The sequence below is a fragment of the Poecilia reticulata genome, chromosome 16 (genome assembly GCF_904066995.2).
Source record: "Poecilia reticulata chromosome 16, P_reticulata-male-v2, whole genome shotgun sequence".
NCBI lineage: Eukaryota > Metazoa > Chordata > Actinopteri > Cyprinodontiformes > Poeciliidae > Poecilia > Poecilia reticulata.
Genome location: NC_088845.1, coordinates 2,805,242 through 2,831,772, shown reverse-complemented (window position 1 = coordinate 2,831,772; position 26,531 = coordinate 2,805,242). Strand labels below are relative to the sequence as shown.

The 26,531-nt window shown below is 39.9% G+C and overlaps 1 protein-coding gene across 2 annotated transcripts in view; it reads left to right on the top strand.

Annotated features, from left to right (window-relative positions):
* The window catches only part of otud7b (OTU deubiquitinase 7B), a 40,778-nt gene that overhangs the window by 8,303 nt on the left and 5,944 nt on the right, over positions 1–26,531 (top strand). Inside the window, exons 2-11 of one of the 2 annotated variants that reach the window (XM_008430745.3) lie at positions 16,653–16,888; positions 17,868–18,038; positions 19,931–20,161; positions 20,242–20,343; positions 20,663–20,790; positions 22,040–22,146; positions 22,371–22,498; positions 22,932–23,081; positions 24,187–24,304; positions 25,526–25,604. In XM_008430745.3, the coding sequence (XP_008428967.1) occupies positions 16,804–16,888; positions 17,868–18,038; positions 19,931–20,161; positions 20,242–20,343; positions 20,663–20,790; positions 22,040–22,146; positions 22,371–22,498; positions 22,932–23,081; positions 24,187–24,304; positions 25,526–25,604 (1,299 nt within the window). In that variant the 5' untranslated portion in view covers positions 16,653–16,803. The remainder of the gene's footprint in view (positions 1–16,652; positions 16,889–17,867; positions 18,039–19,930; positions 20,162–20,241; positions 20,344–20,662; positions 20,791–22,039; positions 22,147–22,370; positions 22,499–22,931; positions 23,082–24,186; positions 24,305–25,525; positions 25,605–26,531) is intronic. The other variant, XM_008430746.3, reaches the window with a different exon arrangement.

The window sequence follows — 26,531 nt, the reverse complement described above, 5'->3', positions numbered from 1 at the left end:
TGTGGCTGTTAATTAGCACTCTGAGCGGTGATTACTGGGCCGGCCGGACTGCGGCGAAGGGCCTGGGGTACACGTTTGGAAACCTCTGAACGCACAAACAACAGCTAAATTGAAGAGAACCAAAACTATAACGAGGTTGCAGTGTTGCGCCTTCTGGGGAACTTATTTACCATTTTTCTTATCAGTTCTTGAGTTCGTCTTGACTGACCACTGAATCATTTCACCGCTAAATTTATCAGCACAATAAAGGAAGTGACACATTGTCAGGTGGTCCCTGTGAAAATAAAGGAACAAAAGCTTTTGGATGACATTCATCCGCTTGAAGATAAGAACATTTTTCTACGATTAAGCCCCCAAAAAACTTGAGTATTGAAATGAAATAGTGCTGTGGTCACAGGATGAAGAGCTTTGTCCGTTAGCCTCATTCAGAACAAGCCCGCTCTTCCCTTTAAAAGGGAGTTTGTTGTTTCCTGCTGTGGCATGCTGTGCAGCGCTTCAGGGAACGGAGGACTCGGACGTCTCTGCTGCTTGCTCTGCTACACCATGACATCAGCTCTCAGGCACCGATAAACACTCGTGCTCCGCAGCTACTGGCCGGTCCACCAGGCTGGATTTAGCACTTATTACTTTGCTCCAGTGAATATTAACAAAAGCACACATTAAGCTTAAGGAAACCAGGACAAAGTACTCGCATAACTTTAGGCACGGTTTGTGGGAAAACGCAGATTTTTTTTTGTCAGATGACGAGAGGTCAAGTTCACCATAAGGAACCAGAAGCTAAACAACATGCAGGGAAGATGTTTATCGAATAACCTGTTAATGTAGCTGTGGTTATGTTTATGAACAAAATGTGATTTAACTGGCCACTGGATATGATTCATGTCCCATGAAATAAACTGACCCTATTCACTCTGGGCATGAATATTGATGTTTGGACATGCAAACAGAGAGAACTAGGCATGAGTTGGTTACCAGTATTAAAATAAACCACAGTTTTACACATTCATGGTTTCAAAACCTCTTATCATTTTTCTATCTGATTAAGTAAAAAAGGGATTAAACAAAAATACTTTAAATGATTGTCCAGAACACACCCTGCATGGAGGGACTGCATGCACAGTGACCCTTCTTACAGCTGGACTGAACCCAGCTTTTACACAATAAATGCTTCCTAAAAATACCTCCGGTATTTATTGCTACCACCTCGTTAGACAGACGTCTGTTGTATACTTAAGCGTATAATTTAGGGTGTTTTGAATCCTTCATTTAATTCTGTTGTTTACCAAAACTGCACAGAACAGAACATTAATCTAAGATAGGAATGCATTCTTCAAGCTACAGAGGCGCTGCAGAATCTGCAGGTCACCGCTTCAGGTTGTTTTGTTAGAATGAACTCTACCCAGCAATGTGAAGGGTTTCTTGGAAAAACAACGTGCGTGCACGCCTACATGCTCGAAATTTCACATGCATGAATTTCACCGGCCTGTTGGCTGGAGGAGGGGTAAACAAATGCCACCTTATCATGCAAGTTCCATAGGAAATGAATAGAGAGGGAGCGACGTCGCCTCCCGTTTTGAGCTCTTTACTTGACGTCCCGCTATACTCAGTGATCAAGTGGTAACAAAAATTTAGCTTTTTAAGCCCTTCAAAGAATAAGAATGTCCTAAAATGCCCAATCTGTCTGCTTATTAACAAGCAGACAGATTTTGGGGGGTGTTTAATGAGGAAAAATATTGCAAATATTTCTAAAGTAGCACCATAAAATCATAAAAACAATCACAAAATCCTAAACCAAAGCCACAAATGAGCTGCACTTCCTTCACACACCCCATCTTTTGTGTTTCATGGATTAGTAGATTATTTTGAAGCGGGATAATAAGCAGATATAATAACTTGCACCTCTTTAAACTACAACCCGACACATACTGCCAAGGTAAAATGATCTTCTTGAGTTATTCATCTTACTCTGTCTTGTCCTGTCATGTGGAGGAGAAAGTGAATTCACACAGATCAGCTTCGATTGTTTCCGAGCCGTCAAGCAGGTTAGCGAGGCCGCAGGAGGGAAATTAGGCCGTGCAGACATTTCTTTGATGACTGAGCAGCTTTTGGACTCCACCAGCTCCAGTAGCATAGCCTCAGAGTTGAGAGGCATGAATGTGGATTCTCTGACATCAGCTGTGTGTGCACAGCGGTGTTGTCTTTCACATTATGTACCGCTGCTCCCCCAGCTGGTGGTTTGGGCCCCCATCAGGGCAGAGAAGTGGCATTTCTGCTGATCTCATCCACCTTGTTTAAGTTGTCGTCTCCTTCCTTCGGAGTATGTGGGACGTTTGACACTTGGAGTGCAGGCTCAGCGAAGCAGTGAGAAAACGGTTCAAGTCCTTATTTGGGAAGAAGATTGGCAGTTGTGACAGCAGCTACATCCAGATTCACTCAAGACACGAAGAAGCTTTTTTTAAACTAATGCTATTAAAACGGTCCATTTGCCATTCTAAATCGACGGTCACTAATAGCTCTCTGGATGTTCTGTTTAACTGCGTTTTACTGGGTTTTTATTGATTTCACTTCAGTGACCAGCCTGCTAGTGTATTTTCTTTTGTCTAGAGAAATGGTCACAGTCCAATTTACTGTATTGATTTCTTCTATGTAAGCAATTACAACAGGAAAGATTGGTTCCTTCCCCATTTTTTTACTTGGTGCTTTGGGGAATTGCTAAGTTTGGAACCTTGGGGTTTGTATATTATTTTTAATTGTACATTTTGTTTTTAAAAACAAGTTACAACAATTCAGAGAGGTTTTGTGTGTTTTAAAGTTCACAAGTTATCAACATTCTTGAAAGTATGAATCGGATACATTCCAGTTAGCCTTCCGATTGTGTTTCCAAGTAGATGAATTGTTTGAAAACTTTTCACTAGGAAATAAGAAAACTTGGTCACACTGTGTAAGATGGGAAGTATTTCAACAGATGCATCATGATGTGACTGTGTAAATCTCTTTCAGTGATCGAAAAACAGAAACAAATTAAATGTTGTCATAACTGAAATATCTTTGGTAACAGCCAGTATTGCAGCAAATCTGTTTTTAATACTTCAAACCCCAAATACACACTAATATGCACCAGTGTGAACAGTGGAAACCACCTTAGCACTAATGCAGTACCTGACATCTACAGTCTTCCTTTGGGGCCAATCATTACCAAGAAAAATGAATGCCTCTCCTGGATGGACTGCTTCTAAAACACCAGCCAATTACGTGTCAAGTAGTGTTGCTCCCAGGTATTTTATCTTCCTAATCTGCATTTTCTTTTGAATATTTTCTTTCAAATCAAGTTTATTTTGTCAAACAGTGAACAATGTTGCTTGTTAAAAACAAAGCAATCGTTTTGTATGAAGGTTTTCTAGCTACAAGCTAATTTACAAACCCAGTCCTTGGTTGGACCTTCTTTTCAAAAGACAGCAACGTTAAAATTAAAGATTCCTCTCACACATTATTTTAGAAATGCTCCATGAAAAGAATGTGAAAATAGGCAAGTTTTCCGCAAATAACTTGGAAGAGAAATCTGCAAATGCTGTCCCTCAAATAGGCAGAGGAGTGGTTGGTCCTGCTTCATTGAATGCTGTAGAAGGTGATGTGCCTACATTATTCCAATAAAACACTTATACACCCTTCGAGATGAATCATCGCACACAAGACGTTGGGATTAGCAGATTTTTCCTGCTTTTTCTTCAGACTTTGCTTTTTTTTTTCCTGTTTGGATTGAACAAAACTATATAACCTGTAAAAGAAACCCTACTCAGTTCTGTGAGAAAAAGTCTTTTGGTTTAGTGACTGGGTTTCTTCTTGCTTTCATCTCTCTGTTATGGAGGATTTTTTTGGTTTCTCTCCTTAGTCAGCCAGCATTGATCCCTCTCCTTTCTTATGTAATGAGTCAGTGTAGGCTGACTGGGCTTGGTCACTTACCCAGGTTTCAACACAGTAAACAAAGTGATTGCTGATGGTCAAATATCTCACCACACATTTATTTCTCATACTTCCTTAGTTCACTTGTCTTTTTTAACTTTTTAAAAACACACTTCTATTTGTAGTTTTCATAGAAATAATGACTTGCTTGTTATTGGAGATATTTCAGCCTTTAGGCTCCTCTATGACTCTGGTGCATAACTTCCCAGGTTTCATTTATTGGTAATATCCAGAATGCTATTTTGTTCTTCAAGTTCTTTAGTTCCCAATAAACGCATTTATAGCTGTTTAACTTTTAATATTTGGTGGTAACGGTCGAAATTCTCCTCATTTATGTATTTCCAATGATTGTGAACTAGCGATGGCACCACATCTTTATTCATAATGGTGGCATAAAGTCAATAAAGGCTCAAATGTTGTTTAACCCAAAATTGATGGACAAAATTTGTAGTTTATTAAATTTTCTTAAACACTTTTTCTTTAGTAAAACAGTCAACGGTTGATGCGTCTTGAGTGCAAAACCAATATTGACCCAAACTTTAATATCGGTGCATAGTTCACCTGTCTGTCCCCTGCCGTCTCTTTCTCCAAACATTGTTGCACTCCAAACTATTTTGCCCAACAAACAGAAACTGAAGCAATCTCACTTGAATTTCTACTAAAGGAATGCAGTTGATGTTTATTGGTCTTGCTGTAGTGCTCACTGCTTCATTCACAGGCTGACAGTTTTGATTTCTATTTCCGGTCTCTGCACTGGAAACGGAGCAGTTGGGTCACCCTTAGCACTCCTGTTACAACTCCCACCAGTCACATTGCCTCTCCATGTTTTCTTCTGTCCTTAATCTCATTACTCATATGGTTTTGCAATTCAGAGAGGGCGTGTAGTATTAGCTGAGATCACAGGAAGGGTTTATGTGATTGAACTAAAATAGAACTGACACATTTATATGGTCATTTAACAGGGCCCAGCCATTAAAGGCGAATGTTGCTCCTCAGTTAGATATGTAGGTAGGTGGATGGATACTTCTGCTGCATATGGAAGGAAAAATAGGTCGGGTCATTGTGGTGTGTGAATACTTCTCATTCCTTAATCGCAGCTCGTTTTACTTCTCATTGTAAAAGAAAGCTCATGTTTCAGATGAATGAAACTCAGTTGGACCAAACGATAAGGGGGAGAACCTTGTCCCAGTACGTGACTGTTTTTGTGTGACAGCATTGACATGTAGCTGTGTTTTAAATCTATGTGGAAGAGCAGGTTCTATGAACATATGACCTCAGCGGTCATAAAAGCCTGACGTGTGACACACAAGGTGGAGCATGTTGCTCCATCCCTTAATTATTGCACAGGAGTTTAATCCAGAGGCATAATCTCACTTTTTTCGTCAAAGAAAAAATGGATATTGTATATTTGAGTTGCTTATATGCTGTATAGTTTTGTTTTATGGTGGTGCTGTGCAGCTAGACAATCTTTACTTTGGTCCCATAAATCAGTTAGACCCAGTTTGTTGACAGAACCACCATTTTTTAAGACAAATATTGATTTATAGAAGTTGTGTTTGTAAGTGACCCACTTAATGAATGATAATAGAAGAGTTGGTGGAAAACAACCTTTTGCATACTGCTGACTTGAGGCCCAGTTTTACAGCGGTGTTGTTGCTTGTTTTTGTTTTCTTTTACGGGTTGCCTATTTATTATTTACATGAAATTTTAGGGTTATTTTCTTTTCTCCATCTTCAGTATGTGATGAAACCATTACTTCAGTCACTGCAGAAAAACAGGCAGTCGTCTATCAAACATTGGCCGGTTTCCAGCAGACAGGAGGAAGGCACGGCTCAGTTTATGGTCAGGTGACTACAAGTTATGTTGTTTGTGTTGTGAAGTGTGGAAAAGAAGTGAAAGGCCTCACGCGATTCTAAGGTACACACATGTTTTTGTAAGGCAGCTTGACAAACTTCAAGACAAATGGTGTGGAAACTTTTAAGTGTTGATTGGCTTTCTTGGTCATATGAAGCCGATGCAACATCTTAGAGCTAATTGCTTTGGAAGTCATAATTTCTTCAGGATTTGTCACAAATTAGACTTAATCCAGGTGTAAACCTTCTATTCAAAGGTTAGGTGTTGATTATTTGGGTAAATTTGGTTTTGGGTATAATTCCGACTGGTCAACAGATGGGAACGGTCGTAACAAGCTTTCGGTTTTCATGTACAGTGGACACCCGGTATTCACGGGGATAAGGGACCAAATTTTTTAGGTCCCCTCAAATTCTTATAGCTGCCCATTTTAATTGTTTATAAACCAAATATTCCTTAATATGCATTGATACACAGTTGAAACAGTGTTAGCACTACTGCAGAAGCTAATATTTACATTGTTAAAGTTAATTATTGGACCAATACCAATATGCTAAAATGTATTTTACATTTGCTGATGCAAATGTGCCAATATGCTGTTTTTCCATTATATTTAAGATGTGCTTTATTAAAAAAAGATATAAAAATATAGCAAATATATAAACTTTCTGCAAATAAATCAGTTATTTTTTACACAAAAATCTGCCAATGTGAATTGGAGGGGGTCTAGTATAATGGAGAATATTGATCTCGTCTAACTCCAAGTCATTACTATAAGAGATCTAATGTAGATGAAAGTAAGAGCTAAAACTACTTAAAATAACTAAAATCTTAAAGTTTTTATTTTTCTTCATTTTTAATTTTTTCTGGAAATCATATCAAACAAGAACTTAGTCTTCTGGGAAAACTTATTAAACAACACAAACTAACAAAACTGATGCAAACATTTATTATTATGGCTACATTGCATCTAATAAATATTAAATAAACAATGCAAAACCTGAAAGCTTTTGTGTTGCAGTATAAGTTGAAAGCAGTGGGAGGTTTGGTGCAAAGATTTCAATAAACATAAAGCAAATCGAGCTCAAACTCTAAAACCAAGACAACCCAGAAGCTACATGTTGGTTTCTTAAAATCAAAATACAGCTTGTTTAAAAATAATCTCTGAATGCCAGAACTTTTGTACTTCCATTTCTTCATCTTCCTTTCTCTTTCTGTTGAATGTTGGCTCAATCAAAACCATATTTTTCATCTGAAGCATGGCAACACAATCTTGCATGCTCACCAGTGAATTGACCCTCCCCATCTCACCAACGGCTGAAGCGGTGGAACGGTGACCTCCCCGTCTCCCTCTGAGATCCAGCCGGTTCTCCCGAGCCCTCAGCTCAGCACCCACGTGTTTTCAGCAGCTCCTCTTATGTAAGCTCTCCTGCCAGACAAAAGCTCAGCCATCGCAGATACAAATCACTGACTGGCCCTTGCTGGCAGCAGAGCTCTTAATGTTAGCCAGTAATCCCACTTACTGATGTTTCTGCTTAGAATGTGTTTTTGCTGGCTGTAATTTTGAATTATACACGTTTATCTGTTCTCACGCGATTGACTTTAAATGGTCTTGACCATACCGTTGTTGTTGGCTTCAGTTTTAGCTCGCTAGACGTCCACTGAGATATAAAAGCAGATTGTTTGACCAAAGCTGCTTTTTGTTTTTAAAGACAAAAACCCACAACCACAAATGTGTAACTTGCTCCTGATTTTTGCCTTTCGTCTTTTTTGATTCATCAATGGTTCCCATTTAAATCTCCCCATCTTGTTCAAATCTATTCCCAATTCCCATCTGAAATCCCTCCATGGTTTCCGACCTCCACGGATTCATTCATGTTTCCCATCACTTCTCATCAAAGTCTATAATTCTTGTCCTTTTCTTTTATATCCAAATCCATCAATAATTACATGCTGTCCATAACCAGGTTTCCATCATGTTCAATCTAAATCTATCCATGATTCCTATTGCATCCCACCCCACCCATGATTTAGTTCCTTATCAGTCTGGAAAGGTATGGCAGGAAACTGTATACCCCTCCATCCAGGAACACTCTCCTGCTTCTCAGGGGGTTTCTGCATTGCGAACCTCAAGAATAAGGTTCCCAATGCCAAAATGTGTTCCAGCCGTGAAATATCTGGTTCTTGAAAATGAACCATGCCGTCACTCTGTATGCTGATGAAGTCGAAGACAAAGCATGGCTTCAAACCTGAGTAGACCAGGTTTGATTAGGGACCAAAATTCCAACATGTAAAATTTTCAGCTGGTGTGGTTCTCTTTCACACTGCTCGGTGTCAAAAGACCCAAACCCTTGGAGCAAACTGTTTACCCCCTCACCAGTGGTGGTGCTGCACCAAGAACCACTAAAGGAAACGACATGAGAACCTCTGAAGAAGACACTGAGCGCAATTTGCTTCTTCATGAAATGTTAACATAAATGGAGTGGTGTCAGATTTTAGCTGTTGATGGATTTCTCTTTTGTCTTTGACAAATTACTGTTCAAAAATGAGCTCAGCTTGGGTTGGAATCCCCTTCATGCTTTTGGAGCAGTTTTGAGTCCAGTTGGTGTTCACATATGCATTTGAACTTCACCAGAGTTTGCTTCAGTCAAACCAAGACCGATGTTGGTAGACCAGAGTTAGCTTTTTTTGGTCCACATCAGAGTTTGATTTTACATTCACACCTCTCCAAATGAACTGGACTTTCTAGGCAATATGTGTAAATGGGACTAAACAGGACTGGTGTGAAAAGCACTTATAGAAACGATAAGCACTGTGGAAAACGGGCCTTTGAGACCTTAGAGGCACACATAACATCTATTATCTTGCTACTACGCTCCTCTGACGCTAAAACGGAAGAAGAGCGAGTTTATGTCGGGTATTTTGATTTCCTATTAAAGGTTTGTCTGAGCTTCAAAATTCACTCACGTTATCAGACTAATAAAGACCAAGTGATTTATGCTTACAGAATGTAACCCCACAAGTCTCCTGGGACAGTGTGCAATTTATACTGGCCTTTTCATTTGAAGATAAGCAGTTATTAAGTGTGTGTGAATCTGGGCCAAATGACGTTACATCAGCTGCTCACAGCAAGAGTTACAGGCCAACTTCAGAACGTTCTGTCCGTAGAGTTTTACCTTCATCACTCTAACATGTTTCACTGCTGTCCCTCACTGCCCTACACTGTCTGCTGGAGGTTTTATTGTTAATCTGTAATAGTGGCGTTTATCCTAGTACCTAAAAAGGCGAAAGTGTGATGGAGTTGCTGAAAGTTTGTTTTGAAGCTGTAGTCTTGTTTAGTTGACTGCCTTTTTTGCAAAGTCTTTGGTTAACTTCACTTTATTTCAATCGAGAGAAACAAAAAGTGGTCAATGGAGAATTGACTATAGATTTGGTTCAGTGTTTTATTACTACAGGGTAAGCATAGATGGATGAATAGATTGAAGCACACCTGAAAATTGGAGATACTCTGATGTAAAATATTGGTTATTAATATTGGCCCAGTCTTACTTATCCAACCAATGCTGCCATGTTAAATAAGGACAAACATGATCTGATGTTATTGCTGATACTGATATATTGTGCACCTCTGTTGAAAATTATTATTGTTTAGAAAAGACAGTGCAGGCATTTCTGAATTAAAAAAAGTTTAAACCACTTTTGCATAAACTGATATTTAGACACTGAGTGTACCAGATGTACTTGAATGCACCATAAAAGTGCATCTTCTGGAAATCCTCTCTGCTCAGACAGTACCAGTGTGTTTTTACAAATCATATGCTGTGCATCATTTTGGACTTGTAAAATCCTGTCGATAGTTGGATTTGGACTTTAGTTAATATTTTCCAGAACCAGAGGTGTTTATGTTCAGTTTGGTTTTTCAGGTGAGTCATTCAGTAAAGAGCAGAGCGAGCCATCTGCCCTACTGCTGTTGAAAAATGCATACCCTGACACATTTTTGTTTCAGTTCTCTCTCCTTTCTACACTGCAGCTGCATGATGAACCTTAATGTTTCCAAATGATTTAATAATAACTGGGAGTCCTGTCTGTTTCGGACAGCGTGTTCAGGTATAAAACAACACTGCAGTTGTTCAGTACATCCAGACTCCAGGCATTTTATTTATTTCTTTTTTTTTGTCTTTCACTCTGTATTTATTATTATTTAAAGTTTAAATTCAAATACAAATGGAATGATTAATATCTTGGCTCTCATATCAGTGCAGATTTTTGATCCGTATTCATTTTAAAGCATCTTTCCTCAAACAATAGAACTTGTGGAAAGTAAACAAATACGTATATGTATAATATTGACGTCTGTTTGCTTTAATATGAAATGTATGTTTTTAATTTCCATGTAATTTGTAGCTAAAGCACCTTAAGCTCCAAAGATAAACACCAAGCACATGAATCCACGGTACACATAGTTACATAATATCAGAGATGCCCCACTTCAGATATTTTTGTTAAATTCCAACTTCGTGCGAGGAACATGTTTAACCTTTGGCACAGTTTGCTGTACAGGAACACCCTGCCACCTCCTCTGCCCCCCTGAGTTTTGAAAGCAGTGTCCTTGATCATTGTCATGAAAGCGTCTCCTCCAACCTGCCCCTCCAGATTCACAGCTGTATCCACGGCAGAGCGATGATCTCGTCAAACGAGCCTCCGCTCCGGTTTTACTGCCTTTGGCCACAGTTTTTTTTTCCCAGCAGGCATTCAAAGTTTCAGTTTCCATCTGCTGAATGACCAATCTACATTGAATACCGTAACGTTATTGGCACTCAGGTAGAGAAGAAGCGCAGAGACTGTTTTTACTAATCAGGACGCAGAACACTGTGGAAAAAAAAACTGCACAAAAAAATCTGCGAAGCAGCAGCGATAATGTGAAAGATGAACCTGGTTATAGCGAGGGATCACTGTATATGAAATAATTTATAAAATGCAACTGAGGAATTTGTAGAATGGCTGCAAGTGAATCTGGCACTTCATTCTCATGCCTCAACATTGAAAAGGTGGATTTATTTAAATAAGACAGTTTAGTCAAACATATGCGACACTTGAGAAGATGAGAACCACTTGTTTAACCTTTGGCACAGTTTGCTGTACAGGAACACCCTGCCACCTCCTCTGCCCCCCTGAGTTTTTATAGCCGTGTCCTTGATGGTAATTATACAGCGTTATCTCTATTTGTCTGAATGAGATCAAAGTTTGTTTCCTCACACCAAAGTGAGTTTAATCAGATAACATCAAAGAGCTCCACTGACTGTGGGAATGCCAGGGCACAGTGGCTGCAGAAATCCAGTTCTGGCTCAGAAAGCCTCCGCCTGCGTGGCTTTTGATAAAGATAAAGAAACCGAGGGAGGCAAGAAGGGATGGTGGAGAAGAGTAAACCGGTGAGTCATCAGACACAGTGGAAAAGAGTTCACTGAGTCACGGCTGAGTTAGGAGCCCTGGGTGGTGGATGAGCTGTGGGACAGAGGGGAAGAGATGACTAGATGGGGTCGGGATCAGATCCAGCAGCTTCTGAACCGGTCATCAGGAATGACTGTGAATCCTGGAAGGTTTATCATGCGTTTGTTGCTAAAAATAGTTGAACATGGGGTAAAACTCATTTGTTATAATATACGTGTATTTAAGATTTGTATTTGATATAAAGTGTGAACCATCTGGGATGCATGCTGGGCCTGTATCTGCCTGCAGAATATTATTTCAGCCCCGACTGAACATCCGTTGATTCAGGGCTGCCTTCTGACTCATCCCTTCTGTCCGGCTGCTGCATCGATTGCCCTCTGCATCCCTCGTGTCAACAGCCCATTGATGCTGACTCTCTTATTCTTTCGGTTTTGATAATGCCTCTACATTGATTTCAGTGGCCGACCGATGCAACCCCACAGTTTCTTTTGAGCCGCCGATGAAATTCGAGGAGTGGAGCTATGTGATCGATTTCAGAGCATCGACAGGGATAATTATTCATTGTGTATTTGATATTATACGCATAATTTAGCTGTAGTGAGATGAAAATATCTAATTTTCCCAGCAAAAAATTAACATATGACATTAGCTGAGATAAAAATGTCTCTGTGATGAGTTTAGATATGATTTATGAGGATATACAGGCCTTTTAAAGTTGTAGTGTTTAATTAACGTGCATTATTATTGTTCGGAAAACGTCATGTTTAGAGGTGAACCGATCAGTCTCCAACTTTTTATTGAGCAGAATATCACAAAGGAGAGGGGAAAATGTGCTGTGGGCTTTTTGTTAGAGGTATTGGTTTTTGAATCCAACAGAAAATGAGTGAATTACAAGATTATCCCCATCAGAGCAGAACAAGCTGAAATCTGCTGATTCTGATCCGTTTGGCGGGTCTGAACGGTTTCTACTGACACACACTGTTCAAGTGGGCCGGCATTGAGAACACAGTGGGGCTAATTAACAGGTATGAGGGCTTTAAAGATGAACAGAGCAGGTGCATATGGCTTATGTAAGTACAAAGGAGAAAAATGTCAAAACAGAAAATACCACAGGTGTTTACTGCCAGATTGGTTTTGCTCTTTTCTTTTTCTTACTGAAATGTATTTATTGCCAATATAGTGGACCCCCAGTATTCACAGGAGCAAAAGGCCATAGTTGTCCCCAAATTGCTAAAATGTTTAAAAAGCTTTACTGCTAATTCTGATACAGAACATATGTATATATATTTAATCGTGTTGGTAGAGATAGTAAGTCGCATGTATAATATGCGCATAATATATTAAAATATATATACAGTCAATAAATAATGTGAGCATGTACCATAAAGTGAAAATTTAAGTGAATGTTAGGAATGAGGTTGCTTGTGGACCGTTTCTTTTCCCCACAGACTTTTATTTTAAAAAAAAGTTTTTACCACATTTTGAAATTTAGTCTGTTACGCTTTTTTGAGGAAACTTCTCCTGCTGTAGGAAAAAAATGAAGTAAACTCTACATTTACAGCGAACCTTTGTTTTTCTTAGGGGTTGCGTTCCGAAAATTACCCGTGATAAGCGAAATCCGTGAAGTAGTTACCTTTAGTTTTTACAGTTATTACGCAGCATAAATAAATACTTTACATTGAAACCAAAGAACAAAACCTGTTTTCACATCAGCGAATGTGCGTGTGCATCAATCGGGCCTTATTGTGATCCGGAGTCATTGTCATGAAAGCGTCTCCTCCAAGCTGCCCCGCCAGATTCACAGCTGTATCCACGGCAGAGCGATGATCTCGTCAAACGAGCCTCCGCTCCGGTTTTACTGCCTTTGGCCAGTTTTTTTTCCCAGCAGGCATTCAAAGTTTCAGTTTCCATCTGCTGAATGACCAATCTGCATTGGATACCGTAACGTTATTGGCACTCAGGTAGAGAAGAAGCGCAGAGACTGTTTTTACCAATCATATGGTCGATCAGGACGCAGAACACTGTGGGGAAAAAAACTGCACAAAAAAATCTGCGAAGCAGCAGCGATACCGTGAAAGATGAACCTGGTTATAGCGAGCATTCACTGTATATGAAATAATTTATAAAAAGCAACTGAGTAATTTGTAGAATGGCTGCAGGTGAATCTGGTACTTCATTCTCATGCCTCAACATTGAAAAGGTGGATTTATTTAAATAAGAGTCAAACATATGCGACACTTAACCTGCAGAACATAATATGAAAGTAAACTAAGAGTCGATTTCAGCTGAATTTGGATTCAGATAGATTAAGTAGAAACTGACAAGAACCGGATGAAACGACAAAAATGAAAACAAATTTATTTTCCAATAAAAGATCAAAATGGTCCCACACAGCGGAACCCTCCGTTTGAAGCTGCTCCATAGTTGACGCTGTTGCGTAAAAGATCAAGAATTAGTTTGGCAAATGCTTTTGCCAGGTTGACAGATTCGCTTCCTTATAAACAGTTTGGCGCGTTAATGTCATTTCCAAACAGTTCCTGTATCTGTCACGTGACTTGCTGAAACCCATAGACATGAATACGACATGAATGTTGATGTCTATGCTGAAACCAATACGCCCACCGACGCATCGGTGTTGCCCCACCCATCGCTAAGCAGATGAATGGAATAAGGTATAAAAGCCATGCTTGACGGAGTTTGGCTACGTCGAGGCTCACTGCAGTAAAAAAGACATACTGAGGATCAGATAGCAGGTAAAGCAGTGCACAGCTGCAAACAGTTTATTGTAATGGATCCTGTATTTGCCTTTGAATGTTTTATTCTTGAATTTTTTGGCAATGTTGAGAGGTTTTATTTTGACTTTTTGCATTATTTAGCCTCTTCGGAGCCTTCATATGTTTTCAGTCTGTTAAAGAAAGTATTACCGATAGCGGTACAATTTGCACAATGCCTGTTTTGTTTTGTTCTCGGAAGAAGTGATCAAAAACAATTTTTTGTCTAAATTAAGGTGAATTCATGGTTCCTTTTTCCACATAATGTAACCGGTAGTGTTTATGATAAAACAAATAATGATCATTATGTGATCGGTATCGGTGATCGGCCGTGATTGGACCTCATGGGTGATCGGAATGGGCAGAAAAAAAACTGATCGGCACATCTCTAATATATATATAATCATAGGCGTAGGAAGCGGGGGGGGGGATATTGGAGAGAGTCACATTCCCCCCCCTCAAATAATTTTTCCTCAGTTTCGAAGAATTTTAAAACCTTCCACTCGCGTGCTTTTATTTTGAAGGCGCACAACAGCGCATTCGGCAGAGCGCTTCCGCCCCCTCCCCCCTCTGAACGGCTCAGAGTAAAGGCAGCAGCAGACAGTCAGAGAAACTCCGTTTGAATGAAGTAAACGACCTGCCTGGAATTTTGCCATGAATATCGCTCGTTTATAACATCTTGTTGTCAGTTTACTTTCATAAATAGAACTAAATCTTTTTGGTTAAGCCGTTTTAATTCTGGGAGAGTCACATGTCCAAAATTTTACTGCTACCTTTGTTTAAAAGTTAGCTAGTCTAGTCATAATGATTTAGAATGAGACTGAAACAGCAGCAAAATTAGCCTTTTTATTATTTAAAGTGAGCAACACCTGATCATACTCGACCACTTAACATATAATATTATATTATTTAGATATTTAGGAGAACAGCAGAGCTAGAATGATGTTGAAGAAACGTTAAGAAGCTCTGGTGAGGTCTTCATTTAGTTTATTGAAATATGTGTTAACTGTTTTTAATTAACTAAACTATTTCATTATGAGAGGAGCAGGTCAGGGAAGACACAGGAGAGCCAGGTGGAGTTTCAGAGTGTGAAGATATAAAATTTATATTAATTAATTATATTAATTACAGGAGACGATAAGAAAAGTGCTCGAGAGGTTTAAAAATAGTGACATTTTTTGCTACACAGTAAATAGAGTTGAGATGTATAATAATGTGTCCATCTGAAAATTAAGTTGTTTAAATTCTCATTCTGTACTTTTTATATTTAGTTCACATTCTGACACTGTACATTACTGTAGTGTCTGTTGTAAATCCATGAATCCATGCAGGAACTTCAGGCTGCAGAGAGTCAGAGGGAGGCAGAGACAGAAACATCTGTAGATATTTCAGTTAAATGTTTGCAGCTGAAAATGACAGGGAATAAAAACATTTAGGTTTTTTGCTTCAGTGTTTTTATGGCTCATGTTTGGTAAGTTACTGAATGCAGAGCTGGAAAGTGAGACTGAGTTAACTGTGAGGAGCTAAAGGTCTGTTAGATGTGAAAAGTATCATTTTTATTTATTTTGTAGATCAAACTGTTGCACTGACGTAGAGAGTTGTTAAGAAGAACAAAACTTGTTTTTTAGATTTTATTTTTGTTCGTCAAACTGATGTATTGAGTTTAAAACTGCTGAGTCTTATTATATGAGCTGTTTTCTACTTTGGTTTTAGAAAGAAGTGGAACCAATTCAATTACCAGTCAATTTATATCAATGCATTTTGACCAATAAGATATTTCAGAATCTGTTAGCCTGTTGTGAGGCAAATGCTAAAGTGAGTATTCATCCTGGATTGACGGTCATTATACTATGCATAACTTTAATCTGATTATTGGATTGTAAATAGTAACATGTTAGAAAACTTGTTACTGAAACCAGGGTCAGACTGACGTGTTGATGGCATAATTGTTTGACATTTCTGCTCAAGGTATTTACTGATCTGTCAGGTTTCCGATATGCGTCCCCCCCAATGACAGACTCGCTCCTACGCCTTTGTATATAATATATTGAATTTCAGGCGTTTGTGGAGTTTTAATCTCTGCTCTGAACTTTCACAACTGTAGCAGGCCCATGTTTACTGCAGGCGATCTCATGTCGGATTTCTGTTCGTTTTGCATTCAACTCGACGTCAGCAAGTAGTGAAACAAATAAGGCAGGACATGGAGCAAAACATCATTTTGAGAAAACACTTCTGTTTAATTTGGTGTTTTGCTTTCCTTGCAGCATGTGAAAAGAGGAGCATAATACCTTCTGGTTCTGTCTGACTGTTTGAAATGCCAATTAGAAACATGAGGTTATGCATAAAGGCCATCGTGACAGTGAGATGAAGCAGTCTGGTTTTTCAGAATTAACTGAAGGTTTTCTGGATTTAGTATTGAGAGTTGACTGACTGAAGGCATTTATATGATTGCCTTGTCTCTGGATAATGCTTTGGCTACAGGGCGTTAAAGCCATGACATTTAAAAGCAGCTTGGACGAAGCATGTACTGTCAGACATCTCTGATCTCTTAACACAAGCTGTAGTGTAATTGTTTAGTATCTGATAACATCTCTGTTTAACCTTTTCCATTTTTTTTCTCAGGTGTGGCCGGTAGAGTAGCTCACCAGAGGACGGCTCCACCTCCTCGTCGGCTGTCCCGTCTCGGAGAGCAGAGTCCGTGTTTGGTTTTTTTTTCTTCTTTTTGTATTTTTATGTTTGGAAGCAACCACTCAACTTGTGAATTCATGATCACATGACCGTGGACATGGACGCAGTCCTGTCCGACTTTGTCCGTTCTACTGGAGCTGAACCGGGATTGGCCAGAGATCTTCTAGAAGGTGAGACTTAGCCCTTATAAACCTCAGGATTTTATTTTAAAAATTTGTTTTTTACATATTTATTAAAACTCACCATGTCATGACAGTATGCTGTCAAACGGATAGTCTGTGAAAATACCAATACTAAAAATGCAACGCTCCCAGTCACAATCAATGAGAGCCAGGAGGCGGGTCTTAGCGCTGTCAATCATCCTCCTGTACGTCGCTCATTGTGTCAATAGTTTTAAAACGATGCACTGTTACAGAAAAACCATTTAACGGCCATCATCAATGGCTATGCTAACTAATATCAACCAGTTGTAGCTTAGCAAAGAGCAACCAGGAGGGGGTGAACATGAGATTGATTGACAACACTAAGACCCTCCTCCTGGCTCTGATTGGTTGATTCTGATCTAGTGGTGCATTTCTGCAGTTAGTACTGGAGTTACCATTCTTGTACAGTCACAACATAATGATAATTGTGAAAAAGATTTATTTATTTAATTTTTTTTTTACATATTTAAGACCTAAAATGTCTTAATTTTTAGGTCATTTTCCCCCCCTCACCCACCTGATCTGCAACTAAACAAAGGTCAGGTGGGTTCAAGTAGACACAGAGCTTCATCACTTGCGATATCTAGTTTCAGTTGCTGTTTGTGTCTTATTGTTATTGTTATTATTGGCTACCAAACACTGAGAGAAGCAAGGTATGGCTAAAGTGAAGAGGATTTCTGTTGCCTAGCAGCAGTGCAAGCTGCCAGCAGATGTATGCTCTGAAAATGTAATGCAGCTGCAGCAGCGAACGCTGGTATTCACCCGAGTGACGGAATGCGCCTTTGCATGAGATAAGACGGCCCATGCTGCCATGACTGGTGGTAAATATTTAAACTCATTAACGACGCGTCATTTGCTCGCCTTGTAAAACAGATCCAGGTTGTCGAGTCCCGTCGTCCAGTTGAGTCACATGAATGTTTTCTCCCCTCTGCCTCCGTCTGTGTAGGTAAGAACTGGGACTTCACGGCGGCGCTCAGTGACTTCGAGCAGCTGCGGCAGGTCCACGCCGGCAGCCTGACGTACTCGTTCCCAGAAGACCGGGTCTATCTGCCATCCGAGAAGGAGATGGCCCGGGTGGGGCGTCCTGTTCTCCACCGGCAAGACGAGGTGGTGCAAGGTGAGGCGCAACGATTAGCAAATATTTGTCTATTTTTCATTAGAGTTCAAAGTCTGTTTATGTGGTCGCTTGATTGTGATTAGATTTGGAAGCCATTTTGAAAAAATGTAAAATATTTAGTTGTTTTTGTTCTGCTTGTCAAAGGTTGTAAGGTGTGTTTGTTGACTTATCTAAAGTTGAACGACTTTTCTTACTTTCCTGGCTACACATCACCTTCACAACAACACAAAGGAGGTTCAAAACAGACCTCTGTACAGTGGAGGTTAAATTTATGTCCAGGCCGGGTCGGACCAAAACTATTCGTTTTTCTGGCACATTTAATCAGCCAGCGATGAAAATACAGAGAAAGTCAAACGAGAATGCTTGACATAAAGGTGTGTGGTAACACTTTATTTGACGGGGCGTGCATAGGAATGACACCACACTGTCATAAACATGACATAACATCTGTCATGAACATGAAGGAGTCTTTATAAATGTGACTGTTGTCTTTAAGTGTCATTTGGTGAATAATGACACTTTTAATGCAAAGTTGCTCTAAAAGTTGCATTGAAAGTCCATTAAAAGTGCCACCTATGCATTATTTACAATTTAATGCAAAGTTGGCACTTCTAATAGACTTTTAATACAACATGTACAGCAACTTTGCATTAAAAGTGTCATTATTTAATAAATGACACTTCATGACAACAGTTATAAACATTCATAAAGACTCCTTCATGGTCATGGCAGGTGTTATGACAGTGTCATGTCATTCTTATGCACGTCAAATAAAGTTTTACCAGGCGGGTTAATCTACTTATTATAGTCTGAATAGAGGAGCACTTCCAGAAAACAGCACAGATGCTGAAACACTGAGTTCCTTTAAATCAAAACTAAAAACCCACCTGTTTAAAGCTGCCTAGTAACTGGGACATTGATCAATGTATTTGATGCATATTTTCTTCATAATTGTGATGATGTTTGACAAGATGTAATGTTTATTTGTTTCATAACTGTTTTGTGTAGTGCAAAGTGCTTTGAGCTGCCCTGTTCTGAAATGTGCTGTACAAATAAATGTAGCTTGTTAAAGAAAGTAAAGAGGCAGAAGTTCATTAGACTGTAACCAGCGCCTCGCCCTGCTCCGCTCCTATCAGTTACACATCTACACCTGTCTGACAACAAGTGACAAAATTGAGTTAAATAAAAGCTAGAAATGGAAGAAGTTACACTACTTATTTAAATTGTAGCCTAAAAACGACACATTATTAAAATAATATGTCGGGTTTACTTCGGCCTCAGGCCTATAATGAAGGTTAATTAGTTGGTTTGCATCGAGCTGAGACTCGATGTCGACTGGCTCAGGTTGGGTTGAAGTTTTTGGGCTCGATCTAAACTACAATACAGTGTAAAACAATCAAAGTTAGAAACAGGGAAGTATTGCAGATTCAGTAAAATAAAATATCATGAAAAAGTTAATTAATTTAGTAATTCAAAAAGCAAAAATTATGTTGCATACATGAATTACACACAGATTTATGCACCTCAGCCAACATATTTCTAGTAACTTTGATGATTATGTTTAACAGTTTATAACAGAAGTAAAAATAAAAAACTATTTTAAAACGGCTATTTTTAGTTTTCACAGTCTGGACCGATGGTAGATCAAAGTCCAGTCTGTTTGAACTATTTCTGTTCCTTTTCTACCCAACTTTTTCCTTCCACTAAACTTTACATCCTTCAATTTTTATTAGAAAACCTGAACAATATAACCCCCACAAAGTTTTTAACCTTTCCATCTTTTAATAAACTGCATTATTAAAAATAATACAGTAAACTGCATATTTAATTGTAAAACTGTAACAGTTTCAAGGTTTACTTCCCATCGTTTCCTCTCTGCCGTTGCGTTTCAGCGGCGTCAGAGAAGCGTCTGTCGAGGGGCATTTCTCACGCCAGTTCCACCATCGTTTCGCTGGCCCGCTCTCACGTCTCCAGCACCGGCGGCAGCAGCAGCGAGCCGCTCCTCGACACGCCGCTCTGCACTTTCCAGCTACCGGACCTCACTGTGTACAGGGACGACTTCCGCAGCTTCATCGAGAGGGACCTGATTGAGCAGTCCATGATGGTGGCCCTGGAGAACGCCGGTCAGACTTTCACTCACGTGACTCATAAAGGTGCACGCTTCCTTAAACACAGGGGTTAAAGTCGAATTCTCTGCCTGCAGGGCGACTGAACTGGTGGACGAAAGTGGTTCCAAACTGTCAGAATCTGTTGCCGCTGGCGACGAGCGGAGACGGAAACTGCCTGTTGCACGCCGCCTCGCTCGGTGAGTCTCAGCCCTTCCAGTAGCGTTCGGGTTCCCTCTCCATTAGCATTCAGCAGGAGAGCTTCGCTGTTGACTGAAGAACTAATTGCAGTGTTGCTGAGCGCATCCACCTCCCCTTTGTGGCCCTCTTAGGAATGCAGTTCAGAGAAATTAATAAGGCCACAGCTGATGTGGACACATCAGTCTAGACCCTGTTCTGCTCACCAGCTTAACGTCTTGTCTGAAAAACATAAATGCAGCCCTACATTTGTAGAATTTCTGATTCTCTTATGTTTTATGTAGGAGAGAAAAACAAAAATGTTGTGCGTTTCTGATCCAGGAATGTGGGGCTTCCATGATCGTGACCTGATGCTGCGGAAGTCTCTGTATGCGCTGATGGATCACGGCCTGGAGAGAGAAGCTCTGAAGCGCAGGTGGAGGTGGCAGCAGACCCAGCAGAACAAAGAGGTGCGTTACCCTGACCGAGACACATTTACTCAGCTATTGTCTGGCTGAAGTCATAGTGAAAAGAAAGCTCAGTTTTTGAGTTACCATAAATAACATCCATTTAGTAAAAAAAAAAACATTGGTTGACTTTTTTTTGTTTGATTTTAGTTGTTCACTTTTGTCTCGACAATTTTGATCCACGTGACCAAAAGTTTGGAAACCCCCACTTTACACAAAACTACAAACTGCGTCAGTAATGAGCCTCAGATAAAAGAATCTGCCTCAACCTGCGAGAGAAAACTGCTCCCGGAGCTTAAAACTGTGTTTTTATGCAATTAAAACCCAAACTTTCAGGTACATTATTCATCACCAGCTGCTTCAGCAATGCAGCATCCATATTTAACAAGGCTTGGCTGCATATCAGGGATTTCAGTAGTTGGGCCAAAGCCCAATAGTTGCTATAAATGTGAGCAGGAATTTAAAGGTAAAGTGTAGAAACACTTTGCAAATCTGAAAAATGGGTAGAACATACATATAGACATAAAATAAAATGTTTTTTTTTTACTTAAGTGCAAAATATATTTTTTGATCAGTTTACTGCTGTGATAATGTTGTTCTTTCAGCAAATGGCCTTTTTTGAGCCTATGCACTCCAGTTAGTGAGTAATCGATTACTAATCTAGCTTATGATTATTTCAATGATTAATTGTTCCGGCCCTGTTAAACTGTATGCAGAACATCAAATCTTTTCTCCTTTTAGACATTCCTGCAGTTATTTTTTAATTTGACCCACATTATTAACATGCTGATGGTTGTTTAACAGTATTCTCGACAGGCGGCTGTAACTCCTGATCCTCTCATAAGGCTGTAAATGTTCTGTACTGTGACTCCAAAACAAAACCAGGCTGTTTGGGGTTGTTTTCAGTTTTTTCTAGACTGTAGTTTTTTTGGTATGAAAGCAAGCTTTGTGGTGCAACAAGTGTGTTATTTAACATGGCGGCAGCCGGCGTGCCGACCAGACGCCCACAGAGCAGAGGCCATACCAATAACTGCTTAATATCTGGTCGTTCTTCAACGGCCGCTGCGGCTCCTGCAGCGTTTATTTTCCATGAGAAACTCTGGCGCTGCTGTCTGAGCAGCACAGGCTCAGTTGTCAGTTTGTAGCCTCGTGGTAAGACGCAGGAACGTCGGCGCATGCTTCTGTGACATTCGACACCGTCTCTCTAAATGACAAAGCTGTGTCCTTCGTTCCCCCCCCCCCCCCATCTCAGTCCGGGCTGGTGTACACGGAGGAGGAGTGGCAGAAAGAGTGGAACGAGCTGTTGAAGCTGGCCTCCAGCGAGCCAAGAATCCACTACAGCACCAACGGCACCAACGGGTAAGGTCTGGCACGGACAATGCACCGACTGTTAACCCACGCCACTTAGTCACACGCTGCTTGTTTTCCACGAACAAACAACTGCGGCGCGTCACTGTGACATGTCCTCTGAGACGCCTAAACAGCCGAGCGGCCATGCTTTTTAATGAATCGCTTTTTTACGCGGTCTGGGTCAGTTCCAGAGTAAACAGCTGTTTGTTTGTGTTTGTTGTTGCTTTCTGCAGGGCGGAATCGTCTGACGAGCCGGTCTATGAGAGCTTAGAGGAGTTTCACGTCTTCGTCCTGGCTCACGTCCTCAGAAGGCCCATCGTGGTGGTGGCCGACACCATGCTGAGGGACTCTGGAGGAGAAGGTTGGTGCAGCAGAACCTCCACCTATTAATGCTTTTTAGCCTGGAGGGAATCAGGCAGGGGGCCGCCACACTTCACTTCCACTCTAGACATGTATGAAATTATCACATGTATGAAATTATCACATGTATGTCACGGTTTCGTCGTTTTGTATTTTTCACACATGACAATTAAGCGATACTGATACCGTTTCCAGCTAATAGGATAACTGTGTTTCCACTGCTGCAGTAGCTTAATGAGGTTATATGACAGTCAGGACACCACCATCAATAACCAATATTTACCAATATTATAATTATTTCCTTACCTTTCAACACACTACTGACCTTGTTTCCACAAAAAAATGGAGGAACATCTGTCTGCTTTCATTTATTATTAATTATTCCTTTTGTTTTGTGTCATCTAATGTTCCCGGTGCCCCTCTCTGTGCCGCAGCCTTTGCTCCCATCCCGTTTGGAGGCATCTACCTACCGCTGGAGGTGCCAGCTGCCAAGTGCCATCGCTCTCCGCTGGTCCTGGCGTACGATCAGGCTCACTTCTCTGCCCTGGTCTCCATGGAGCAGAAGGACACCTCCAAAGATCAAGGTGAGGCCCCTGACGTCTGCAGCGGCTCTGAAACCGGCACAGCTCTGTTCAGATGCCAGGTTTCAAGGTCCAGAGTATAAATTAAAAAATATATATACATTTCCCAATAAAAGCCATTAGTATTGCCTTATGTGATGTCAGGTTCAGGTTCAACACAACCTGAACTCTGCAGATTTACACGTATTATTTTCGTTTGTAAATTCTGTTATTGTATATTAGCTCTTCAATCACATAAAGACATAAAATCAGAGTTGGGGGGGGAAAAAAATTCAGAGTGAAATCCACCAAGATGTCTAACAAATGTTTTTTTAATCATTTATTATACCACTGTATACTGTAAATATCTAAAACTAATAAAAAATACTTGAAACAACACAGTTTTATAAAATTAAAAGCAGGAAGATGAAGGCAAGTCTTCATTTATTTGAATACAACTCCATAGATTACTTTAAAAATCCTAAAAAAGATGCCATAATTGTGCCAAACAAATTAGAATCTTGGCAATTTCCTGTCAGTATATTTGCAAATGCTCATGCTTAGACGTAGACGGGTCCAGAATGTGTGATCAGTGACATGGTTTCTTTATTACGTTGGGATGTGGATGATAAATGGACATAGGCCGGTCACAATAACACATTTTTGCTGGACGGTAAATTGTTCCAGAAGTTATTGTGATAAATTATAATATTGTCGTGGTGAGACCATTTTTTAAGTAATGTAATGCAAGAACGCATTCTCAAAGATCAGTAAACTTTAAATGAACTGGAAGACATTTTAAATAAACAAAATGACAAATAAAATTAATTTGAAGACTTTGTAAACAAAATCACCCCTCAAAAAAGGGCTAGTTGAGACCAAACTACCAAACTGAAGACTTTTATAATCCAAACGATAAATCAGGTCAGTGAAAGTCATTCAGTTTGTTTCTGTTTATAATGCGATTAATTTATTTATTGATTACTGTGAAAGCCCTACCTGCTCATGTTTAATTAGAGGGGGGGTGTTGGTATTTCTGCTCAAAATCTGGTCAAATTTAAATATCCTGGATTAGTGAGGAATAAAACTGCAACACAGTTTTATTCATTTTTTTGTCTTTTTCTACCAGCAGTTGTGATTCCACTCACCGACTCGGAGCACAAAATGCTGCCTCTGCACTTTGCTGTGGATCCTGGGAAGGACTGGGAATGGGGAAAGGATGACACAGACAACGTGATGCTGGCGAGGTAAACGCACAGAATGAACCCGTCCGCTCACATGGTCCTTCTATAGAAAGGTCACAAACGACGCCAACAAAATGCTGCGTCACATGCCAGCGGCTCGGAGGCCCGTAAACAGCGGCGGCGCTTTCAGCAGCAGGCGGAGGCGTGCAGAGATTGGCCGCTGACGCCAGATTACAGATACCCACCGACGGTGACAATGAGATTAGCCGTAAATACTTTGAGTGAATGAACCAGAGGTGCAAGCGCCAAAAATAGCAGCTCTGTGGAAAAAGAACCTTATTAACTCAGCTGCTGGTGGTGACTGTCTCATCTGAGTGTGTTTAAAGGTCATGGAGATGAAGGTTTATTGCAGAATGTGAATCCGAGACATTAGGATCTATTTTCTCTCACTGTGTTTTATTAAATGTATTGAAATGTTAGAAGCTCAGAAACAAACCATTTTACAGAACAAACTAATGCAACTAATGATTAATAGAATAATAAAATTGCCACTTTATGCAGATTTTTCATTCATTTTTTAGAAATACATAAAAGATGCAAACAAATGATTTGATATATTTTTTTATTTTTGGCTAAAATGCCATGACAGCATTTTTTTTCTTTCTCTTTGGCTTGACAACAGTACGGTGTTTTGGCTGTTCAGGGCTGATCTGTTGATTGTTTTTGGTTTACTGGTTTGTAATTGGATAACAAAATGTGCTTAAAGACAGATTTCTTTTATTTTTACAGAACTTAACCCTGAGTAAGCTAAAACTGCCATTTGATTTCTGGGAAGAACATATTTACAAAAGTTTTTTATTGTTGTTTTAAATGGAAAAAAATTATATGTGTATATTTTTTTTACAATTATCTGCTCTGAGTTTGTTGTTCTTTTAACAAAAGGCCTTTTTTTAGAGTCTGTGGACTCCAGTTAAGGATTAATCGATTATTAAATTAGTTGATGATTAGTTTAATAAGCAATTGATCCAATTGTTTGTTTCCTCCCTAAATACTAACAGGTGTAATTTATTTATAGAAATATATAATCAGATCAGCACACTGACTCTGTAGATTCAGATTCAATCCGGATCATTTATTATGTGTTCAGCCAGTTTTATTACGTTTTTTTCTGTAATCTCAGAAGCCCAGCCGGTTGCAGCAGTCGTTCCTCATGTGGTGACGGTGGACATGTAGCAGCAGAATCCGTCTCAGAACTGAACTTGTTTATCTGTTTTTTCCTCCCAGTGTGGCGCTCTCGTTGGAGGCCAAGCTCCAGATGTTACACACCTACCTGACGGTTACCTGGCTGCCGCTGCCATGTGAGGTAAAAACGAGCTGCTTCGTCAAACTCACCTGGTCCTGTTCAAAACAAACCAAAGTAAATCGTTTATGTCAGCAGCTGTGTTTAAGTGTGACAAAATCTTTGAATAAAAAGTCCAAATGTATCGTTTATATGGGCGTAAAATGAATGAATCCAAACATGACGTGCGCTTTCATGCATGTCATGTTTGCAACATGTGCAGTGTTGTAAAATTCCCTTAAAAACACAGAAGTTGCACTTGCGTGTGTGCTGAGTCTAAAAACAATCAAACGTAGTGTTGAGTTTTCTGAGCACTCAGAATGGATCAGCGCCAGGTTCTAATGAGATGTTGCTGCCTCCCTCATTAAGCCACAGGCTCAGCAGTTCGCTGTCGGCCTTCCTGTCTCACAGGATGAGAGATCGACAGACCAGTTCTGCTTCCCTTTCACAGAGCACACCTTCACATGTTTACATGCATTTCCTTTAAATTATCAGCAAAAGCCACACCTCTGATTCAGGACACAAATTAATTCTGATCAAGGTGGATCCGACCTGAAAGAGACGGTGGATTTAAAAACGTCAACATTTTGTTGACCAAATAAAAAACTCCAAAACTTCTGTTTTTGTCTGAGTTCATTCTTCTAAACTTTCAGATTATAGAAAATCTGACGAACGTGAATCGTCAGATTCAGAGAGTGAATCGAGGTTTAGATGTTCTGGTTTGATCTTCTTCATCATTCGTCTCCTTTTTCTAAAGCCAGGGGGTCCAAAGTGTGGCCCGGGGGCCATTTGTGGCTCCTGAACTGATTTTGTGAGGCACACGACTGCAGTTGCAGATGTAGGTTTTTTGTTTTTAATCAGGATAAAATCAGTCTAGACAAATTAAAATCTTTCAATTTAAAATAATGGCTGCAACACAAATGACTAAATAAATACAATTGTTGTATTTAC